Source organism: Protomyctophum bolini (genome assembly GCF_963924005.1).
Source record: "Protomyctophum bolini genome assembly, chromosome: 12".
Lineage (NCBI taxonomy): Eukaryota > Metazoa > Chordata > Actinopteri > Myctophiformes > Myctophidae > Protomyctophum > Protomyctophum bolini.
The window spans coordinates 39,301,979-39,318,208 of record NC_137873.1 but is presented as its reverse complement, the minus strand read 5'-3'; the positions used below and the strand labels follow the sequence as shown (position 1 = coordinate 39,318,208).

General features: G+C 43.4%; 1 protein-coding gene across 1 annotated transcript in view; it reads right to left on the bottom strand.

Annotated features, from left to right (window-relative positions):
- Window positions 1-511: 511 nt before the first annotated feature.
- LOC308326272 (uncharacterized protein) overlaps window positions 512-16,230 on the bottom strand; it is a gene marked incomplete at both ends in the record, with an annotated part of 57,421 nt that continues 41,702 nt past the window's right edge. The window contains 3 exons of the mRNA XM_080779079.1: window positions 512-934; window positions 2,155-2,250; window positions 8,332-8,874. Coding sequence (XP_080635205.1) covers window positions 512-934; window positions 2,155-2,250; window positions 8,332-8,874 — 1,062 coding nt within the window. The remainder of the gene's footprint in view (window positions 935-2,154; window positions 2,251-8,331; window positions 8,875-16,230) is intronic.

Sequence of the window (16,230 nt, the reverse complement as noted above, 5' to 3'; positions counted from 1 at the left end):
CAGAATGGGTTAATCGGTATCACCGGGGAAAGCGGTGGCCGCATTATTATATGCTGTATAGATAGATATCTACAAGGAGGTACTTCGTAAAAAAGCTATCAAGATAGCAAACGACCTCCTCTCATCCACTCTGCAGGGAGTTCCAACTACTTCCCTCTGGTAGACGGTACAAAGTACCATGAAGAGCTAACCGTAACATTTTTAAAAATTCTTTCATACCAAATGCCATTAAGGCACTAAATGATACCATGTCTCGCTAGATTTGTTTGTTTTTCCAATGTATCTGCCACTGTTTGTCCTGCACTTTTTTGCCATGAGAAAATAATTGTGTTAAGTGTTGTTGCTGTTGTTGTATAACCGTTTGTTTTTTACTGTTTGAGACCGAAGACGAATTTCCACACGTGGACAATAAATGAAACTAACTAACTAACTAACATACCCCATTCAAGTCCCCTCCTCAACATTTATACTGTAGTGTACATCACCTTCATGTAAACCCCACGCACGGCACTCACCTCTCGCAGACGCGCACGGTCCACGCGGCGATGATCCACGAGGAGATGCTGAACACCAGCAGCACGGTGCCGGGGCAGATGGTCATGAGCGTCTTCATCACGAAGCGCGTGTTGAAGTTGATCTTGTTGAGCGCGCCGATGGAGCGCGACGAGGCGTCCGTGAAGAGCTTGCTGTGCAGCAGCATGACGCGGCCGATCAGGTAGAGGCGCAGGAACATGGGGATGGACAGGATGATGTCCACGTCCGCGTCGGCCACCGACGGCGTGTAGGTGAAGGCCAGGCGCGCCGTCCACGTGAACACGTACTGGCCCGGGATGGGGTGGATGGCGCACACCAGCAGCTCCAGCACGATGAAGAAGATGCGCTCGTACGTCATGGCGATGCGCCAGTCGTCGGCGCCGTTGTCCACCATGAAGAGCTATGGTGGGGGGGGGGGGGGGGCAAAATTATCAAATCAAATCAAATCAAATTTATTTATATAGCACATTTAAAAACAACTCTCATTGTACCAAAGTGCTTCACAAATACAATACAATACAATACAATATAATACAGTGCAGAAGACGTCAATAATAAAACAACAGAAAAATAGGACAGAATAGTCTAAAAGAAAAGGTGCAGGATCATGTCGGTGTTGAAAAAGCTTGTGAATATAAAAATGTTTTAAGTTGTGATTTAAAAGACTCAACGGAAATTAGGTGGAAAAAGTTTTTTTTGTTTGTTTGTTTGTTTGTTTGTTTATAGACCATTTATAGACCTGAGGACGATTCTACAAAATGTCTTTCTATAAATCCTGACAGTTTTCTGAAAAAAACCTATACGCTTCTATGTCAGTGCATGGTTTTCAAAATATGTTATTCCAGCGACCCCCCTCCGCCCCCCAGAAGCAAAGATTTGAGTTAAAAACATTTGCTCTGAAAGAAATATATATTCAAAGATTTGCACTAAATTTTCACGATTTTTCCAACAAAAAAACTTCAATGATATATTATAATGCTTGAAACGCCAACAGGGATTCCGGCCCAAAATGGCTTAAAAGTTGATTTGAAAGTCCCTTAACTCTTCCTAGTCGTATAACCCCTTCCTTACTTCGATAACTATAGGTTCAGCTATGAAGTTTGAGAACCACGTTGTACACTAAATGGAACAGAGGCTTAATTAGTAGCATTGATACAGCACACCTGGAGAAGTGGGAAGAGTTCATACCGAAATGGCTGTGCATTATAATATATCCTATTGGTTAACCTGTTTACACGGTTGACAATGGCTCCTCCTGGTTCTTAAAATCATTAACCCATTCTGACCGGGCACCCATTTTGGTGTTAGCATCATGTTATGCTTTAGCTATTGAAAAATAGCAGATCTACAAGCTCATAGCGCGCCACCGAGTGGCGCGCTACGAGCTTGTAGGTCTGCTATTTTAGAAAAATCGAAGAGCGACTGACATTTTTAGAATCTGATCTCAGGTCAGAATGGGTTAATCAGACCAGTGTGTGTCCAGTGGAAACCTCGTATGAATCTGATCTCAGGTCAGAATGGGTTAAAACTTTTACATGCATTATATACCCTATACTAGAGTGTGTGAGCAACTGTGCATGTGTGAGCGTGCATGTGTGCGTGTGCGTGCAACAGACTCACCTGTATTTCCCGGGCATGGTACATTATTATAAGACCAAGCAATATAACAGTGGAAAGGCTGATAAGGCATTTCAGTGCAAATGAGTACGAAGATTCCTACATGATGAGAGACAAAGAAGGAGGACAAAGAAGAAGCAGTTTAAAAATACAGTCAAATTGAAATGTTTGAACAGCATCACATCCCACTGAATATAACCCACTTACAGAATACCGTATGTAGATATAGGATGTATGTATGTAATGTATAGAACAAAAATAAACGGAAATGACAAACACAATGTTATCGATGCAATATATACCTGCAGTGTAACCTTTTCATGTCAAGGAGTGCCAAATGAACAAGTAGGCCACAGACAGACCCCCCATACGAAAATATTTTGTGCCGGGGAGGGAGGGACCCCCGTTCAAGATTTGTGTTCAAAATATTAGCATTATACAGATCGTCATTTGGAGTCCCATGGCGGGAATCGGAGGGATGGTCATAGTTGCCACCCGCATCCCTTTGCATTTAAAGGTCCAAATTCTCCATATTTTAAACGTTTTTTGCAGTAGCCTACAGTATATGTTCTATAGTTGTATTTACGTAATAGAGCGTCGCAGTCCCGCCCCCCTATACCAGGGCCCAGGAACTGATTCCCTGTTCAGTTTCCTCATAGACATTTCAAAAAGTATTTATTTAAAGACCTTTTTAAGCGTCGTATACAAAGCCAACTGGATTTGTGACAAATCATGACAACAAACAAGACATTTCGGGCCGAACAAATAATTAGAAAGAAGAAGAAAACGGCAGGTTACAACACTTCTTTTCTTGTTTGTAATTATTTGTTTGGTCCAAAATATTGTGTTTGTTGTCATGACTTGTCACGACTCCAGTTGGCTTTGTATACGACGCTTAAAAGGTCTTTAAATAAATACATTTTGAAATGTCTATGGGGGAAAAATGCATGGGGAATCATTTCCTGGGCCTGGGCGTCGTCATGAAAGGGGGCGGGACAGCGACGCTCTATGGTGAAGATTTGTGAATGGTGCTCCACCCCCCTCCCATATACACTGAGAATCACTATACAACCAGTGCACATGCTGATTGCACGCACGCACACACACACACACACACACACACACACACACACACACACAAACATGCGCGCGCTATTACACCACTTATTATTAGCCTCAAGCCTCTTAAGAGCAGCAGATAATGGGGTTTTAACACGCAAACAACAGCAATGAGAATGCGGTTTGTTGCTTAACAATATGTAAAGTATATATATATATATATATATATATATATATATATATATATATATATATATATACAGCTGCATGGAGGTCCATGCGGGGGTTGGAGGTGCAACTGGAGATGATCTACTTGTGTAAAGTACGTGCTCTCGTTCCAACGCATCTAAACTACCAATTAATCAACCCTATATACCACTAAGAGGGGGGGGGTTATAGGCACAGAAAAACACAAGGCTAGCATTAGCAGGAGGTGACCCGATGCACTGTTGTGTGTGGTGTGTGTGTGTGCGTGCGTGCGTGCGTATGTACGTGCGCGACTGCGCGTGTGTGTGGGTTTGTGTGTACGCACATGGTTCCGCGTATGTGTGTGTGTGTGTAAATACATTGGGGGCCATATATCTTGGTAACGAGGACCGTACTATATACTTGAGTCACCGCCCCTCCCCTCCCCTCCCCTCCCCTCCCCCCCCACTCTCTCTCTGTTGGCAAAAATGCCATTTGAGATAAATCAATTTAACAGCTGCGGAGTAAAAGAGATAAACCACAGCTCTCTACAGTGATAGGCTAATGACAGGAAGAGGGCCGGCGCTGTTAAAAAATAAATAAATCGTGACATCCGACGACAACACGACGACAAAAACACGACGGATGATGAAGGTCGAATCATGATGGATGAATCATCTCTCGTAATCGTGGCGTGTGTGATGGATATACTTTATATCCACTGGGATGTCACGTATAGACAGGGACAGGTGAGGGGGACTTGCAGACATTATATATAGTCCAACATACAGTGTTGTTTTTATAGGTAGCACATTTTGATTTTATAGTTTTTAGTCATTGTCTCTTCAATAGTTTTCATTTGGTTTCGGTCACATTTTAGTCACCTGGAATGTTTGTACGGTAGTCTAGTTGTAGTCGACTAAATATCATGAGATTTTAGTCGACTAAATCTACAGTTGATTTTAAGTCGACTAAAACTGTTTTGGCGGGTGTTTGATGCCATCGTATAACGACTGTTTTTCACACTGAAAATAGCCGATCTACAAGCTTGTAGATCGTCTATTTTCAGCATGCAACCAAGTGTAAAATGACGTATACTGGATCTCTTGTCCCTTCCTAACATTTTAGTCAGGCTTTTATTTGTTGACGAAATTGTCAGTATAATTTAGTTTTAGTCATCACGGCTTATAGTTTTTATTTAGTTTTATGTAGTTTTTGTCAGTGAAAAAAGGTAGTCGATGAACATATTATTTCGTCATAGTATTATAGTAGACGAAAACAACAGTGCTGTACATGGACAAACATGTCCAAATGTGGCAAATGTTTGTGATTTGTTTTTACACACCATTATAATGTTCTTATTTTGATCATAAACACAAGTCTCCAAGGTTTGCTTTAATATACAGTAGCAGTGGTTCTAAAAGGATTTTGGTTCGGGGGACCCCCACCCGCCCGGAAATGCTTTGGCCATGTCTCGTGTTTCTGGTAATATTATCGTCCACTCATTTTTGTATGTTCCGTGGCAAAAAAAATGGGAATTTTGTCAAAAATGGCCACCGGCAAGCCATGCATGGCCACGTTGAAGAAGAGTGAAGACGGGCGGTTGGACGGTCGGACGGACGGACACACAGACAGTCTGACGCGCGTGCCGTGCAGACCCGATACACAACCGTAACAAGACATATAGTCCCAAATTAGCCAATGTATTTTTAGCAATCAACTAGATTGCTTTGCCCCTGGAGGTCCACATGCGCATGCAGGACCCTCTCTCTCTCTCTCTCTCTCTCTCTTTCAAGACGCTCTAATGTCTGAGATTGGTTTTCGGAGAGAAGAAGTCCCCGGTGGAAATAACATTGAGTATAAACCCAATTAACCCATTCTGAACGGGAACCCTTTGGTGTTAGCATCATGTTATGCTTTAGCTAATGAAAAATAGCAGATCTACAAGCTCATAGCGCGCCACCGAGTGGCGCGCTACGAGCTTGTAGGTCTGCTATTTTTGAAAAAAATCGAAGAACGACTGACATTTTTAGAATCTGATCTCAGGTCAGAATGGGTCAATCAGACCAGTGTGTGTCCAGTGGAAACCTCGTATGAATCTGATCTCAGGTCAGAATGGGTTAATCCACCTGCCGGGGGTTCAAGGATGTTTTTTTTCCCCCTGATTGCACGGCACACTTCTTAACGTGTCTCCCGGCTCAGAGAACGGTATATATATACTGGGTGGTCGTGTCTAGAGTGCTCACGCTCACGTGCACGTTGCGAGATTCCTCCGCGTATATATATACGAGACTGAAAACAATGACTGTTGTCGTTTTGCCCCGGCAGCCATGCATGTCTTCACGTGTGAGAGGAGGTCATTTCTATTTATTCGGCATGGTGGGTTAGTTAACCCATTTTAAAGGTAGAGTAAGTGATTTCACTTAATTAAAATATCACTTATTTTTTTGTTTTGTTGTGATAATCCTCTCTACTATAGAGTGTGCTGACCATATAAGGAGTTCCTCCCTGTCCCCAGTTAACCCTTGGGGGTCAAAACACCTTAGGTTTCGTTTTTGGCTCTCTATCCTGATTGGACGAAGGCTTAGGTCCCACAGCCAAAAACGAAACCTAAGGTTTTTTGAGTGAAATCACTTACTCTACCTTTAAGGCCTGAGGCCGATTCTACATACTGTACAGAACCCCAAAATGGCTTCTTCCCGCCCAGAATGGGTTAAAACAGTGCAGGTTCCCAAACTTTTTCACGTCAAGGACCCCCAAATTGACACTAATTAGCCCGCTGACCCCCATTTGAAAAGACCCCCCCCCTCCCATAAGAGAAGATTTCTACGGCTCTAGCAGTGATTCTCAACCCGTTTAATTTCAAGGACCCCCCCCCCTCCCCAGTTTGACATGCATTAGTCTACGGACCCCATATTTAATGGCATATATAATTTTTATATGCAGACAGTAGATGAGATGCTACCGTCTCACAGGAGGGGAGCAAGAAGAGTAATTCAGCCACTTTAACAAAATAAAAAATAAACCCGGTTTGACCTGTTCCATCTCGTACTGTATATACGGCTAACCGCTTGTGTGTACCTGCAATGTCAGCTCTCGGGTAAATAGCTTATAGTAAACAATAGCCCAGTGAACGATGTTCTCTTCCAGAATACCCCCGACCTGATGGAATTGATTGGGCTGACACTATAGGGGGTGGGGGACGGACAGGGGGACGGCCGGGGGGACGGACAGGGGGACGGGGGACAATGACAGGTCAAGGAGCGGAGACTGCAGGGTCTCCAAGTCCCTGAAAACCAAACTACACCGCTGAGATCCCACATGACTCTCCGGGCTGCTCACTTAACCATGTGGGATTGTTCTTTCGGGGGATCTGACATTCTTTCCTCCTAATTTTAATCCTTTTATTCCTCTCCCCCCCCTCTCTCTCTCTCTCTCTCTCTCTCTCTCTCTCTCTCTCTCTCTCTCTCTCTCTCTCTCTTGCTGGTGCTTCTTAGCTGTTGGCTTCAAAGGGGTCTGACACAGAACCAAACCCTTTGGTCATAAACGCCAACCTTAGGCTCATCATGAAGAAAGCATGCTACTTGAATATAACCAGAACAACTCTCTCTCTCTCTCTCTCTCTCTCTCTCTCTCTCTCTTCACAAATGCCTGCAGGCAACAACTATGTGGAGTTGTTACAAAACAGAACATTGTATAACAGTTGCACACTGCACACACACAGTGGAATCGTGACTTTTCCCTTTTTTAAACGGCTATTCAGAAAGCAGCAGACAATTCATCCCCGACGCAAACTCTTTCATCACGACATAACGAATGTCCTGTTTCATGTAGTAAAGATCGGCATCAGCGATAACGATGCACATACGCCCACGCACGCACGCACGCACGCACACACTGCAAACTTTGTCCTGACACAAACATTAAATGCCATTGACGATGAATGGACAATTTTTACATTGGATATAATAAAAGACAATAATACTATAGTCATTCAGACTGAAATAATTAAAGCGGGTCATGTTTGGAATTGTAACAGCTGAGGAAACACAACATATCAATATTCTGATATTAACCTGCGGGCCGCATTAAGTGAAGGTGGGGGCCGCATGTGCCCCCCCCCAGGCCACCAGTTGCCCATGCATGTATGCTCTATATCTGCTCTATTTCTTTTTAAATTCTTGTAAGTATTCAGATGGGGAGCGTGGGGGTCCGCGGCGGGCCAAATACATATCAATTTGGGGGTTCAAAACGCTTTTGAGAACCGCGGCCATGCTCCGAGAAGAAGAAGAAGACCCCCCCCCCCCTCCCCCCCCCCGACGTGTCGTCCCACCACTGTTGTTTTCGTCGACTGAAACTAAGATGAAAAATGTCCGTCGACTATACCTTTTTTTTCACTGACGAAAACTAAATGGAAACTAAATGGAAACTAAATGGAAACTAAATGGAAACTAAATGGAAACTAAATGGAAACTAAGCTGATGATGACTAAAACTAAGACTAACTATACTGACAGTTAAAACTTGACTAAAATGTTAGGAAGGGACTACTAGTGGACAAGAGATCCAGTCATTTTACACTTTGGTTGCTTGCTGAAAATAGCAGATCTGCAAGCTCAAGCTTGTGAGCTTGTATAGGTCTGCTATGTGTAAAAACACGTCATTACGACGGCATCAAGGCCCACCGCAATACATTTCAGTCGACTAGATCAACCGTATAGATTTAGTCGACCAAAATCTTACGACGTTTAGTCGACTGAAACACCACTGACGCTAAAACATTCCGGGCGACTAAAATGCGACTAAAACGAAATGAAAACGCATTCAAGAGACTACGACAAAAAAAATCAAAAAATCTAAAAATTGCTGCCAAAAGACAACAACAACAACAACAACAACAACAACAACACCACCACTGCGTCCCCCCGGCCCCCACCTTTGTATAAACCCCCCACGACAGTTCCGTCTCCGTCACCATGACGACGATCCCGAACATCCCGAAGATGAGCGCGTAGTCGCTCAGCCTCTTGCGCTTCTCGAACAGCGCCCTCCGGTGGCCCAGCTTGTAGCCGATGTCCTGTTTCTTCTTGCCCGGCCCTCCTCCGCCAACGCCGCCGCCGTTGCTCCCTCCGCTGCCCTCCCGCTGGACGAGGCTCTCGTTGGACGCCTTGCTCGGGTCGTCTCCGCCGTTCCCATTCCCTCCGCCCCCCTTGGACACCACCACCTCCAGGCCCGAGCTGTGCAGCGTCTGCAGCGGCTGCGTCTCCGAGTCCAGCTCCAGGTGGCGCCGCGACGAGGACGCCAGGCTGCCGCCGCCGCATCGATCCCCGCCGCCGCCGCCGCCCCCCGCCAGGGGTCTCACCACGCCCCCATTGTACTTGCAGGTGTTCATGGCTATCTGAGGGAGGCGCCCGCTGCTGCTCTCGTAGAGGGAGGGCTTGGATCCCGCATGGCTCAGCTTCCTCTGGTCCGTGTTGGCCTGGAGAAGGGGAAAAGGGTTTGTTTTATTTAGGACCACAGAGAGACTTTTCTAAAGGCTTTTAAGAAAAAAAAGTCTAAGTAAAGGAGCAACTTGGACACTCAGGCATGAAGGAAGCATGAGTTCAAGTCCGTTGCTCTCCCCAGGTTGGCGGAGGGTGTGTAGATATGTATATATATATATATATGCTTTATTATTAAACTGTACACTTGTACATGATGCCCACGATGGCCCTCAAAGTGGTTGTGCTGAAAAGCAGAAACAAAAACCATATAAGTTTAAATAAAACAAACTGAAAAATGTCTTCGTCGTATTTCCTCGTGTATATCGTGTATAGCGAGCACATTGCGTTGCGTGCATCCTCTTATAATATCGCCAAAGAGGGGTACGTCGTGCCATCAAGACTGAACTGGCCAAAACACATCAATTATGAATGGGCCACATATGTATAAATAATAAAAAACCATATAACTAATAGCGGACATACATAAGTGCCCCGAAAAAATGGAATCTTTGCACTGCAAAAAATTTAGATCTGAATGATTCATGCTGGCCGTGACCCTGTTTCCCTGTCGGAGGAGGAGGAACGCATTTCCCTGCAGATATATACGGGGACAAGCGGGGCGTGGAGAACCGAGAGGACGTCGTAGTCAGTGGAACTTCTTAAATCAAAGCATGCCAGAGAGAGACAAAACAGGATCGTTTCTCCATTTTTCTAAATCAAAGCCTGCCAGAGAGACACAAAATAGGATAGGATTCCATTTTTCTAAATGAAAAAAGGATGATTCCGCCTCTTTGTTACAGACTCCATATAGTATTGTATCATAATGAAATCATTTAAAATGGCTTCTCAACCCGAAAACTAAACATTTTTATCGACTCGGTTTCATTCTTTTTCCTGGAAGCTGCAGGCAAAGTCAAGCTTTCTCCGAAGGTCTTTCGTTGTCGCACATTCACAACAGAGAACTTTCAATAAATCATTCAAAAACTGCATTCTGCCATAGCAGAGCATAACAACTACATTGATTTGACCTGAATCTGCCATAGAGTTAAAGCTGCTATAAGCAATAATATGTCAAAATGTTAATGACCTTTTCTTTTTATTTATTTTTTGGGATTCAGACAGCCAGCAGCCAAAACGCTCCCAAAAAAGTGTAGTATCTGCGACACATCTACAGGCCGCAATCTGCATTCAAAGATGTTCCTAGAAGCTTTGTCTTTGGTCGGGAAAAAAAAACGGTCGCAATGACTATAACCAATCAGGAAGCAAACAGGCAAATCGACAAATATCTCAAACTTATATAGCTCTTTTCTGAGACAAAGCTTCTAAGAGAATCTTTGAATGCCAATTGCGGCCCCTAGATGTGTCACAGAGACTTAATTATTTTGGGGAGCGTTCTATACCCATTGCTGGCTGTCTGAATACCCCCAAAAATAAAAATTAAAAGGTAATTAAAAATGTGATATTATTGCTTATATAGCAGCTTTAATACAAAATATACTTGGGTTTTTTCCTAACCATAACGTTGGATTGAAATGTATGTCAACGTCATATTTAGTTTGTTTTTAGGTTGTTATGTACTGTATTATATTCACATTAGTATCTTGGAATACATTGTGATAAGGATAGGCACTAATAAGCTATAAGCTTCCGCCTATACCTTTTCGATCACCTTAAAAGTACTGTTTAATTTGTAACGTCTCTCTGAAAAAGATGAAAATAAACTATTCATTCATATGGCAGGGCAACAGATCATTTGAAAAGCTGGACATTTAAATAATGTGAATATGTCATTCATTCATTCATTCATTTAACCTTCAGTTAAAGTTTCCGTGAGTCTGAGGTCCCTATTGAGGCAGACCCTCATTTACAATGATTAGACCTGTACGTACCAGCCTACAGTACTTTGGAACGATGCAACTTGGGAACCTAATAATACCCGTTGTCTGTGTCTGTGTCCCTTTTGTGCAGCCATACTGTATATGGAGGTCTCTGTAGTATGCAATACCCATTGTCATAGCACCCATTTTAACTGTCTGTCTGTGTCCCACGTGGAGATCTCTGTATCCGTCTGTCTGCCTGTGTCTGAATTTGCAAACTGACTGTGAAAAGTGGACTGATTAAGTAATCAATTGGCTGAGGCAGAGGCTGGAAGTTGCACAGGTGAGAGGAGTTGTCCTCATTAGGCCCACTGCAGGCAGAGCCTGACCAGAGCCTTTTTGTGGTGTTTCTGGACAACTCAAGCACATTTATATATAGTTAGATGCTGAGATTACATGACAATGTTGTCTAGTCAGATAAAACAATTGCATACAGGTAATGATCATTCATAATCATAGAATAGAGAGGCTTCCAGAGCAATGCAAATATACTATTTTGAATAGATATAGCATTCAAAACTTCTGAATGCTAGACATGTTCTGTGTAGGTCAATATTATACACCAAGTAGGTTATAGCCAATACAACTAGCAACTTCCTCCACTTGTGATGGCAGGATTCGTCATACCCTAATTATACAACAGCTTTTTCAGCAGCCACTGAGAACTTTTCTAATTTGACCTCATTTCCATATCCTAGTTATTTTTTTTTAAGTAACCAAATTAAACTATTGTCTACTCTGTTGCCCAAACCCATATTCTCTATTATCTTTCTCTACAGCTTTTAGTGTCTATACTAAACATATTTGTGTTACAGTATACGGAAAAGTACCAGACCAGACCCCCAGGGGGCTGCATGGGCCGGTTCCGGCGTGCCGCCCAGTGTCCAAAATGGTTGAAAAATTACAGAGTTACCGTGTGGCAGTCCCTCTACTGTACTGTACTGTACTGTCCTGTCACTGTACTGTACGGGCACACCCGTATAATACACACCTGTATAATATATACAGTTAACATGTGGTGAAAAACAACCATGTTGTTTTCGTGCTCAAACCCAGCCAGCCACCCACTACACACACAGCTCCGTAAGGGAGTGGTTATACACTGACCACTCAAAAACCACAAAAAGAAACACAGTTCCATGCAGGCCAAACTGGATGATGTGATATCGGTTGGTTGGGTTTGGGCGTTCATCCATGCATGCATGGGCTTCATGCAGAAATAAGAGAATGTACAACCGCTGGTCTGAACGCAGGGGTTAGGAACAGTCACTCCGTCCCCAGGCCTTCCGTCTGCCTGCCTGTCTGTCTGTGTGGCCGTCTGCCCCACTGAGACCCCAACGGGCAGATTATCATAATGGCCTGCGAGAACTTCACACGGAACAGTGCTTTTTTTTTTTCTCCTCCCTTCTTTCTCAACCTCCTTTCCCGAAACAAGGCGGGGGTGTTTGATATAGCACTGCTAGCTCTTTTTTTATTAGGCTTGACAAAGCATCTCTAATGCCTTTAACCCATTCTGACCTGAGATCAGATTCATACGAGGTTTCCACTGGACACACACTGGTCTGATTAACCCATTCTGACCTGAGATCAGATTAAAAAAATGTCAGTCGTTCTTCGATTTTTCAAAAAATAGCAGACCTACAAGCTCGTAACGCGCCACTCGGTGGCGCGCTATGAGCTTGTAGATCTGCTATTTTTCAATAGCTAAAGCATAACATGATGCTAACACCAAAACGGGTTCCCGTTCAGAATGGGTTAAATGTGCTGGTGGTGGGAATGAAGTAGGACGAGCCCCCCCTTAATGGAAATGTACCAAGTCTGGTCCTGTGGCGCTATCGCCCCGCGCATACACTGTACTAGAACATGGCTTCCATGAGAAGAACAGGACCAAAGGTTAAGGATTAGTGCAGTCCACAATGATGCTAATCCCCTTCACCGTATTAAATACACTCATAATCAGCGCCATTAAGGACCTTTATTACCACGCTTTGTAGGCCGTATAGTAAACTTTAGAGAACGGTATAGGTTTGAATGACAGCAAGACGATTCTGAGATATAGTCATCATAGCCCATGGTTCTGTTTCCTCTCCATTAGCTCTATAGACTTCCACTAGGACGTAACCTCCGGAACATCCGTCAGATGTATTTCCCCTGGATACGATATTTTCCCCGACCAATCACAACACTTTGTTTCATTCGCGGAGAATGTAAACTGATTTGTAAAGCATCAACGTCATTTCCATGGGCGATATTATACTTCCGCTAAAATCCTGCAACTTCCGCCCCAACATTGTTTACGTTCTGTGTAATCTATAAAGGTCCAGTTTCAGATGGTGATTGTATTGTCTCTCTACAAAACGGAATCAAGCAAAAAGGGAAAGTTCGGGAATCGGATTAATGAAACAGTCTTGCACGGAGCGGAGGCGGAATGACATTGGAAATGACACCTGTTGCTCCCTTTAATTACCTTTAAATAAAACCACATATGGTTGACACAAGTATCATCATGTGTTACTGAATATGGGGAACGTTTCATTTTTGCAACCCATTAAATAGTTGCAGGAAATGGATGGATGAAACTGAATGAGCAAATGGAATCGTGCACAACGCGCTGCACAAATGAATCAATCTTTGACTAGACACAATGGGCACAATGAATTGACACTCTGCTGATTATATGGAAATTACAATCACAGAGATTTGTGGAGAATTAAAGACAGAACTCTGAGCTGTGAATGTTCTGCAACATGCGCCGTCAAGGTCTCAGGAAAAATCCTGAAAATGTGGCACAAATCTTTGAATATAATATTCTTTCAGAGCGCAAGTTTATGTTACTAAAATCTTTGCTTCTTGGAGGCGTCCCTGGAACAACATATTTTCACATGGGGGTCGACGGCTAATTACAGATTACTTACTATACTTTTCCTCAAGTATACATTTTGAATTCCGGACGTTTACTTGTAGTATGAGGGGATTTTCTTTGTACATTGCAGATACTTTTACTTACAGTATAAGTTAAAAGAAAATGGAGTACTTTTTGCCACCACTGATGGTTATTGCTCCGAGCACTTACAGTATATATGCTGGGTGAAGTTTTCTGGCACGAGGCGGAGCGTACTTTGGCAAATCACGGCGGTTCTGTCAGCCTCATCATGTTAGAGCGGGGACTTTTTTTAAATTACAGTCAGCTCTATGAAAGCCAACTGCCATCTATCATCGTTTAGCTCTAATCTGCATCCACGGACGTGTTTCCGTATATATATATATATATATATATATATCCCATTCTGAACGGGAACCCATTTTGGTGTTTAGCATCATGTTATGCTTTAGCTATTGAAAAATAGCAGATCTACAAGCTCGTAGCGCGCCACCGAGTGGCGCGCTACGAGCTTGTAGGTCTGCTATTTTTGAAAAATCGAAGAACGACTGACATTTTTATAATCTGATCTCAGGTCAGAATGTGTTCATCAGACCAGTGTGTGTCCAGTGGAAACCTCGTATGAATCTGATCTCAGGTCAGAATGGGTTAAACATCGCCAGGAACACGACGCTCCTGAAAAATGAGACGCGGCGTACAGCGTACGGCGCCGGTCCTTATCCCTCTGCCGCCGCTGTGAGTAATTACATGATGATCGATCAGAGCCAAACGGCCGTGTTGTCGTGGCTGTGGTCGGGGACCACATAGGAGCGCCCGGAAAGGAGGTAAATGGAGAACGCCCGTGACAGCTTGTTCCAATAACATAATGAACAGGATGGATGGGCGGGAGGAGGAGGAGGAGGAGGAAGAAAGGGATGCCGTTAACAATCTTGTCCTTATACGCCTAAGTTTCTGGCCATCGTTATAGGGTTCTTGCAGGCCATGCGTCACCGAACAGCCGCAGGGGTTCTCAACATTTTTAGGGGTTGGGCTGCAGGGGGGGTTACCCCCAGGGGGAAACGCTTTGGCCATGTCTCTACACATTGACCGCTACAATATGTGAAAAAAATTGAAAGCTGGGAATCATATAGCTTCAAATTGACATATTGGTTGTTCAGTTTGACCCACCAGTTTGGGAGATATGGCTTATAGAGTAATAATGTCTTGCAGAGAAACAGCGAGTTGAGAAAAGAGGCTTGAAAAAGGTTCACTTCTGTGGGTCTCTAACATCACACCTATAGCTCACATGTTTGGGCATTTATTTCATATTCACAGTTCAATGTCGATTTCAGCTCTGACATTTGTTTCAGACATGCTCTAGTATGTGAAGAGGCAGCCTGTGCTATAAAGGCGTAACCTTGTATAGTAATCGGGGAAAATTCATCATGAATAAATTACTGAAACCAGATATACCGGTAATCATTAACCAACACCCCATGCAATCGCCCAGGACGGAGTTCACCGTCCTTTCCTTTAGTAACGGCCATGCCCAACTTGCCCAGTTGTGCTGAGATCATTTGAGGTGACGGCAATGGGCATTTTTTAGCCCAATGAGTGGTTTTCTTCAGCATCATGAAAACCCTACATGTCACATGCTACACATAAAGCACGATGAAATGTTGAATATTCTGCCTTATATAGGTTGTTAATGGTATATATTGGTCACATATGCCAATACAAATTTGCTCAACATTATGCATGTTAGCATCCGGCAGTTTCTACATGCCGGGGGGACCCATACTCAACATTTAAAACCTTGGTGTACTCAACATGTTCAGCTTCACAATACCATACCATACCATACCATCTTTATTTCTATAGCACATTTAAATAACAACTAGTTGTACCAAAGTGCTTTACAATAAAATAATAAAAATCACAACTTCATTTAAAAACAAACAATGGGGCTCTATATGGGCTGGCAAGTATAGACTATATGAAGAAATGAAAGACAAATCGAAGAAATTCCATGAATTAGAACAAATATCGAAGAAGTAGCCGCTCTTCTACGTATATATCTGCTATTTTCACCATAGTTTCGGTCCCTGGGGGGAAACGTTTCTCATTTCAGTTTTTGGGCCACAGAGCTGAAAGGATTGGGAACCACTGACCTAATAATAACTGACCCTACAGACATGTGCTAAATGTGCAGGGTCTGTGAGCCAGAACGTGTTATATGCCAGAAACAAACCACGACTGCAGCGTTTAATGCAGGGGACTCATGCGTTTCGCCCTATTCTCTATCAGGGAATGTGTGTATAGGAGGTGGCATAAATCATGTCTGATTGTGTATTGTGTGTGTGTGTGTGTGTGTGTGCGTGTGTGTGTGTGCGTGCGTGCGTGCGACAAAGATGTCGTGTGCTCACACACAAGACGGAGTGCCGAGCCCTCCTCTCTCATAGCATCTTCATTTCCTCTGTAGGCTATACTGTAGCTTAATTATGTTGCCATTAGCATTCACTTTATTTAACCAGTGGTGGAAAGTAACTAAGTACATTTACTTAAGTACTGCACTTAAGTATACACTGTTGAGGTGTTTAGTACTTGACTTGAGT